Below are 8,013 nucleotides of genomic sequence, written 5' to 3'. Positions count from 1 at the left end.
TTGTAGGTTTCAAGGAATTTCCAATGAAATCGCATATGGGAGGGCCTGAATGTCAAAGGGTGGGGCCCTGTACGGCTAGGGGGAGGGCCCAAGGCCCAGGGGAAATGGCCCCACCCACCCCCTTTAGCTCCGCCCCTGCCCACTTCATGTGATTTGTCTCGTTTAGTGGTGAGTTATGAATTGATATCCCTACCTCTAGATTAGCTGTGCTGCTACAGTCTTGCACAGCACAATGACTTGGAGGCATCTTTTACATTACAAAAGGTTGTTTTTTTATGTGATTTTCAGGCCAATGGAGATTTAAAATTGTGGCTTGAGTGTATGACATCACTTCCCATATCAGCCCATTCCCCTGCCGAGTTCAACAAAATGCAATGACTGAAATGACAGTCATGAAAACTCGCCTGGAGAGGTGACTACACAACAGGCTTCTTTGCCCAACATCAGTGTCTGACCTCACTAATGTTCTTGTAGTTGAATAAGCACAAATCCACACAACAACATTCTAAAATCTGGTGGAAACCCTTCCCAGAAGAGTGGAGGTTATTATAAGAGCAAAGGGGACTAAATCTGGAATGAGATGTTCAGAAAAGCACAAATGGATGTGACGGTCAGATGTCCACAAGGTCGTGGTCATATAGTGCATGTTACCCATATTATATGCTTATTTGAATCTTTCAAAATGTATTTGGGTGCCACAATGGTGTAGTGGTCAGCACAGTTACCTCACAGCAAGAAGGTTCTGGGCTCGAGCCCAGTGGCCGACGGGGGCCTTTCTGTGTGGAGTTTGCATGTTCTTCCCGTATCTGCATGGGTTTCTGCCAGGTGCTCCGGTTTCCCCTACAGTCCAAAGACATGCAGGTTAGGCTAACTGGTGTCTCTAAATTGACTGTAGGTGAGTGTGAATGGTTGTCTGTGTCTATGTGTCAGCTCTGCGATGATCTGATGACTTGTCCAGGGTGTACCCCGCCTCTCGCCCATAGTCAGCTGGGATAGGCTCCAGCTTGCCCGCAACCCTGCACAGGATAAGCAGTAATGGGTGGATGGATTAAAATGTATTTTTTCATTTGTAAATGAAGCTTATTTGAATTTTTCATTAGTCTTTTTTAAATTATATTGCAATTATCAGTGTAGGTTACCCATACACTACTATCTGTTTCATCAGTCTGCGTTTTTATCCTTCTAATTTTTTTATACAGTTGTTCATATGTCGAACTTTCACCACACATCTACTAACATCTTTGGAAGCTAAGTTGCCATCTGAATACAGCGCAAAGACAAAACCTTTAGCATGATTTGTGGAATAAATTGTCAATTAAAAAACAGGACACTAAATGATTTTTACTTTAGTTTATTCATCAGCCACAAAGTGCACAGGTGGTTCTCGATGTTCACAAACAGCACTGACAGAGACATCATAGCCTTGTTGTATGGATGCAGCTATTTGAAATGGCACTCTGCACAGTGGTCAAAAAAAAAAAAAGACATAGCTTAAGTTGCATATTGTGGAATAAAATTCAGGCTTAGTTAAACAGAGCACCAGAGGTAGGAAAATGCATTCAAGGCCAGAGTGATAAGTCAGAGGAACACCATTAGAGCCTGTTTTAGGTTTTAACTTTGCATTATTTAGAGGATGAAAGGTTTGTGGTCCTCCTTTAGTTGTGGTGTTATCTTCTCTCTGACGCTCACACATGATGGTCACAGCCGAGAAGCTTCGTGTTCACATCTTGCTTCGGGGGCAGTATCCTCCCACCAATGAATATAAGAAGGCTGTCATAGTGGTAGAAATTGTCATCAATGATTACTGACACACCTTCTGCTCCACACAGGACAGCATCAACATGCTTATATGGGATAGATTTTGCCTCTGTATGGGTATGTGGCTCAACCCCCAGGTCCACATCATATATTTTATTACCTGCAAATGATATAAAGGCACACAAAGAGAGCAGGGTTATGGCTCAATTATCACACACGTGAAAAACTACAAAATCGCTTGATATTACTATTGTATGGTTGTTGCTTTATTACCTTCGATGACATGAACAATTGTTTCCTTGGGACAAATGAAGGCAGCATCTATATGACCCTCAAGCCCCAATCCCTCCTTCACACTTTTGGGGTAACCATCTCGGAGTTCGTGAGCCTCTCCATGTTTGTGTGATATATTATAGACATACAGTTGGTCACCCTGCAAGGAACCAACACATACCAAAAGATAATTATGCATACATTTTCTCTTTTTTCATACCAGTTGCACGTTTGTTGGTTATACAGCATATTGGAAATGTTTGATTTTATGAGCACTAACCTTGATGATGTGTATGTGATTTTCATGGGCAAACGCAGCATCAATATTACTCGGCAGTCCTTTAAAGGCACTCGTAATAGTGCCAGCATGATATTGTCCATCAATTTTACTGAGAAAATGGTGGCCTGGTGAATGAGAAAAGAATTTGAGAAAGGTTAAACCAGAATGTCGATTTGCTCAGTTGTCTTGGGTGTGTTTCTCTTGAAGCCTGACTGAAAGACAATAGATTCGTACCCACATTATGAGTATTACTGTGTACTGAACCTACTAACCTCTGAAAGCAAATAGATCATGATCATCATCCTCAGCGACGGCATCCAGGTGCACATGGCTGCACTGCTCTCTCTCAATGTTCTCTGCCTCAGTCTTCTCACCTAATACACAGAGTATCATGCCATCAAATACACTCCGAAATATAATTATGTTTTCTGTTTAAACACAGACTCTTTCATCCTCACTCTTTTTTCACTTACCATAACTGGGACAACTCATGAAGTATTCACGGGCCTCTTTTGGATATTTCCCATGAACTTCCCCAGTATTGGGGTCGAACTTGGAGAAGTCGTGGCCATGGAGACAGTAATATTTTCCCGCATAGCGGAAGGCAGCAGAGCAGTTGGGCATGCTTTTGAATTCTTTCTCATGGACCTCCTTGGTGTCAATGTCAAAGTGGTAGATTTCATGACCTGGGGTAAAAACAAGGAGTATAGGGAATGGGTCATGGGTTATAAATCAATTTATATGGAACATTTAACATGCTGAGTGACCCATTTAAGAAACTTTTTTTAATTTAATTTTATTTTTTACTTTTATAATGCAGTTAAATGTCATACCCTTGAAAAAGACAATAGTGTTATTGGGACAGTCAGGTTTGTGGCACTCAACTGCAGCATCCAAATGACCCGGAATACCAGGGAATACCTCAGAGATGACTTTTGGATATCCTTCAGTCAGCTTGTGATTTTCATAGCTGAAAACCTTGTCATCCTACATAGAGGGACATAGAAAGTTTAATTTGAATTTAAATCATCTAAATTTGAAATTCAATAGTTTTGAAATTGTAAAAATATTGAAATTCAGTAAACCACAGGCACAGATGGCACATAGCTTTCAGAAAAAGCTATGGACGGTACAAATGTGCAAGTGAAAGTCAACGTACCAGGAAGAAATACAGATGCTCATGGCGGTCAGGACTGTCCTCAGATGGCAAGTGGAATGCTGCATCCACATGTCCCAGAAGATGATCATCCAACTCAGGGAAGGTCTGATTTGTAAGTTCACCTTCACCATGGAACCCCTTAAACACATGATCATCTGACAGCAAACATCAGTGATCAAGGGGAAACCATTCATAGAGACCAAAAAAGGCAAATTATTATTGCTTTACAATTGACAGCAATCACCATTTGTATTTAAAAAAAATACAAATGTGTTTTTCCTCAGTTCCCAGTAATAAGCCATATTATATATTATTATACATACAGGACACTTTTTCGATGGAATTAAAACATGCGTTCTATTCCGTTCTAGCGGGTTTCATTCATTTGGTTTGATAGTATGCAATATTGTTAGCATATCGCTTATCCTATGTGTATAACATCATTCTACCCAATGGAGAATGAGCGTTGAATATGGTTTACGATATTGCATGGTTGTCAAGACAACATGATGTTAAACGTCAGAGCTGATGCGCATATTCAGTGAGAAAGTTTTCTGCTACGCATGCGCAAAAGCATTTCTTTGTTTACAGCCGGCGTCTGCAGTAAACTGTCACAGTGAATTGAAAATGCCATAAGATACGTATTACACGTAAAACTTCCACACTAGCTGTTCCATCAAATATGTATGTATAATAAAAATAATAATAATAATAATAATAATAATAATAATAATAATACTGGCTGACTGTTGTCTGTTTGAGTGTTTAGTCTGTCTTGTTCTTATCTAGTGTTTATACTGTTTATTTATACTGTTTATATTGTTTGAGTGTTTAGTCTATGTCTAGTTCCTATCTAGAGTGTTTATACTGTTTATATTGGGGTTTTTTTTCAATTATTCTATTTTTATTTATTGCATTGCCAGTTTGCACCGTGGGTCAGAGAGGACTGATATTTCATCTGTGCTGTATGTCGAGCATGTATAGCATATTTGACAATAAAGTTGACTTGACTTGACTATTTCGTGGTATGGAATATAACTAATATACCACGAAAAAAAGCCAGCCAATATTATTTAAATATCTTGAAAACCTACATTCATGTTAAATGTATTGTACAACCCCGATTCCAAAAACGTTGGGACAAAGTACAAATTGTAAATAAAAACGGAACGCAATGATGTGGAAGTTTCAAAATTCCATATTTTATTCAGAATAGAATATAGATGACACATCAAATGTTTAAACTGAGAAAATGTATCATTTAAAGAGAAAAATTAGGTGATTTTAAATTTCATGACAACAACACATCTCAAAAAAGTTGGGACAAGGCCATGTTTACCACTGTGAGACATCCCCTTTTCTCTTTACAACAGTCTGTAAACGTCTGGGGACTGAGGAGACAAGTTGCTCAAGTTTAGGGATAGGAATGTTAACCCATTCTTGTCTAATATAGGATTCTAGTTGCTCAACTGTCTTAGGTCTTTTTTGTCGTATCTTCCGTTTTATGATGCGCCAAATGTTTTCTATGGGTGAAAGATCTGGACTGCAGGCTGGCCAGTTCAGTACCCGGACCCTTCTTCTACGCAGCCATGATGCTGTAATTGATGCAGTATGTGGTTTGGCATTGTCATGTTGGAAAATGCAAGGTCTTCCCTGAAAGAGACGTCGTCTGGATGGGAGCATATGTTGCTCTAGAACCTGGATATACCTTTCAGCATTGATGGTGTCTTTCCAGATGTGTAAGCTGCCCATGCCACATGCACTAATGCAACCCCATACCATCAGAGATGCAGGCTTCTGAACTGAGCGCTGATAACAACTTGGGTCGTCCTTCTCCTCTTTAGTCCGAATGACACGGCATCCCTGATTTCCATAAAGAACTTCAAATTTTGATTTGTCTGACCACAGAACAGTTTTCCACTTTGCCACAGTCCATTTTAAATGAGCCTTGGCCCAGAGAAGACGTCTGCGCTTCTGGATCATGTTTAGATACGGCTTCTTCTTTGAACTATAGAGTTTTAGCTGGCAACGGCGGATGGCACGGTGAATTGTGTTCATAGATAATGTTCTCTGGAAATATTCCTGAGCCCATTTTGTGATTTCCAATACAGAAGCATGCCTGTATGTGATGCAGTGCCGTCTAAGGGCCCGAAGATCACGGGCACCCTGTATGGTTTTCCGGCCTTGACTCTTACGCACAGAGATTCTTCCAGATTCTCTGAATTTTTTGATGATATTATGTACTGTAGATGATGATATGTTCAAACTCTTTGCAATTTTACACTGTCGGACTCCTTTCTGATATTGCTCAACTATTTGTCGGCGCAGAATTAGGGGGATTGGTGATCCTCTTCCCATCTTTACTTCTGAGAGCCGCTGCCACTCCAAGATGCTCTTTTTATACCCAGTCATGTTAATGACCTATTGCCAATTGACCTAATGAGTTGCAATTTGGTCCTCCAGCTGTTCCTTTTTTGTACCTTTAACTTTTCCAGCCTCTTATTGCCCCTGTCCCAACTTTTTTGAGATGTGTTGCTGTCATGAAATTTCAAATGAGCAAATATTTGGCATGAAATTTCAAAATGTCTCACTTTCGACATTTGATATGTTGTCTATGTTCTATTGTGAATACAATATCAGTTTTTGAGATTTGTAGATTATTGCATTCCATTTTTATTTACAATTTGTACTTTGTCCCAATGTTTTTGGAATCGGGGTTGTATTAAAAAAAAAATAACTTGGAAAAAATATGGAACTCTGTTTGTTTTATTGCATAGGTCTACCTGGCATAGTTTGATGATTTTTCTACTCACCCTTAAAGAAGTAGTGAACCCCATTCTCATCCTCAAGTGCAGCATCAAACACTAATTCCTTGCAGCGATCAAAGTGTTTGTGATGCTGATCGTGTAAATGGTGGTCATGTTCATCTGAATCAAACAACAATTTCTTATTTAATATTATATTTTAATAAAACAATATATTGCTTATTTTATAGCATTTGCATAGAAATATTATTGCAATGCTTGTTTTGTTGCCTTTGTAGTTGCACAGATAGACTCTGTATATAGACACAGAATTCCTACTGCAAAGTAAGCTGGGAACAGCTGAATTGCTCAAACATTAACTTACCTTCAGAATGGTGGTGATGATCCCTGGACACCAAAGATCAGCAGAACAGGAAAGAAGGGAGAAGTTAGAATATAAAGTTAGGTTACCCATGATTGATAAGTGTGTTTATATTTGAAAACTCTTCTTTTTATATCAGTTTTCATTCAAGGACTCGAACAGGCATAAGCTAAATTTCAAAATGGCTAAGAATAATGCTGCACATACAGATATTAACTGATTGCAAAAAAAAGAGAGATTCACATAGGTGAGTTGAACAGCAAAAGAAGCTCTGAAGTGTACAGCAAACAGCACTCACACGCTATCTGCCAGGCAGAGAGAGAGAGCCAGGCAGATGGTGAAGGTCTGGATGAATGCCCTCATCGTTAAGACGATCCTCTGGTTCCACTGCAGACACAGCTCAGCTGGAGGAGGTACCGAAGAACCTGCTATCCTCAACCTTTTATAGCCAGTGTGAGCGAGGGCTGTCAGATGAGCAACTGTTTGCACATATCAAACAGACGCCCACAGTTTGTACAGAGAGTAGATGCATCTGGAGATACTCCCACATGCTCATGTAAGCACATACCTAAAGTTCACCCCATGTTCAGATGTTGGTCAAGGTACACTGGAGAGAATGTAAGGAGGGTCAATATTATGAATTGAGCAATGTATTGTATATCCATATATGAGGATTAATGACTCTTCTCAAACTTGCTCTGCAATTTTGCAAATGCATGTTTTAGTTAATAATGAGACACGCATAACATCAAACTTAAGAAATAATGCATCTCCATTAATTATCACTATACACTGTTATTTACAAGTTATATACAAGTACAGTGGTGCTTGAAAGTTTGTGAACCCTTTATAATTTTCTATATTTCTGCATAAATATGACCTAAAACATCATCAGATTTTCACACAAGTCATAAAAGTAGATAAAGAGAACCCAGTTAAACAAATGAGTCAAAAATATTATGCTTGGTCATTTATTTACTGAGGAAAATGATCCAATATTATATATCTGTGAGTGGCAAAAGTATGTGAACCTTTGCTTTCCGTATCCGGTGTGACCCTCTTGTGCAGCAATAACTGCAACTAAACATTTCCAGTAACTGTTGATCAGTCCTGCACACCGGCTTGGAAGAATTTTAGCCCATTCCTCCATACAGAACAGCTTCAACTCTGGGATGTTGGTGGGTTTCCTCACACGAACTGCTCGCTTCAGGTCCTTCCACAACATTTCGATTGGATTAAGGTCAGAACTTTGACTTGGCCATTCCAAAACATTAACTTTATTCTTCTTTAACCATTCTTTGGTAGAACAACTTGTGTGCTTAGGGTCATTGTCTTGCTGCATGACCACCTTCTCTTGAGATTCAGTTCATGGACAGATGTCCTGACATTTTCCTTTAGAATTCGCTGGTATAATTCA

At 39.3% G+C, this 8,013-nt stretch overlaps 1 protein-coding gene across 1 annotated transcript; it reads right to left on the bottom strand.

Moving 5' to 3' along the window:
- Positions 1 to 1,335: 1,335 nt before the first annotated feature.
- On the bottom strand, positions 1,336 to 7,059 carry hpxa (hemopexin a). Its single transcript, XM_060928689.1, has 10 exons — positions 6,895 to 7,059; positions 6,600 to 6,622; positions 6,284 to 6,397; positions 3,471 to 3,625; positions 3,145 to 3,298; positions 2,785 to 2,997; positions 2,584 to 2,685; positions 2,312 to 2,436; positions 2,032 to 2,191; positions 1,336 to 1,918 (listed from the first exon to the last, which is right to left on the bottom strand). Exons 1-10 carry the CDS (start codon positions 6,957 to 6,959, stop codon positions 1,686 to 1,688), a joined length of 1,344 nt encoding a protein of 447 aa, XP_060784672.1. The 5' UTR covers positions 6,960 to 7,059; the 3' UTR covers positions 1,336 to 1,685.
- Positions 7,060 to 8,013: the final 954 nt, after the last annotated feature.

This window comes from Neoarius graeffei, chromosome 9 (assembly GCF_027579695.1).
Source record: "Neoarius graeffei isolate fNeoGra1 chromosome 9, fNeoGra1.pri, whole genome shotgun sequence".
NCBI classification, from domain to species: Eukaryota; Metazoa; Chordata; class Actinopteri; order Siluriformes; family Ariidae; genus Neoarius; species Neoarius graeffei.
Note: the sequence above shows the minus strand (reverse complement) of the source record. Positions and strands in the feature narration are given on the sequence as shown.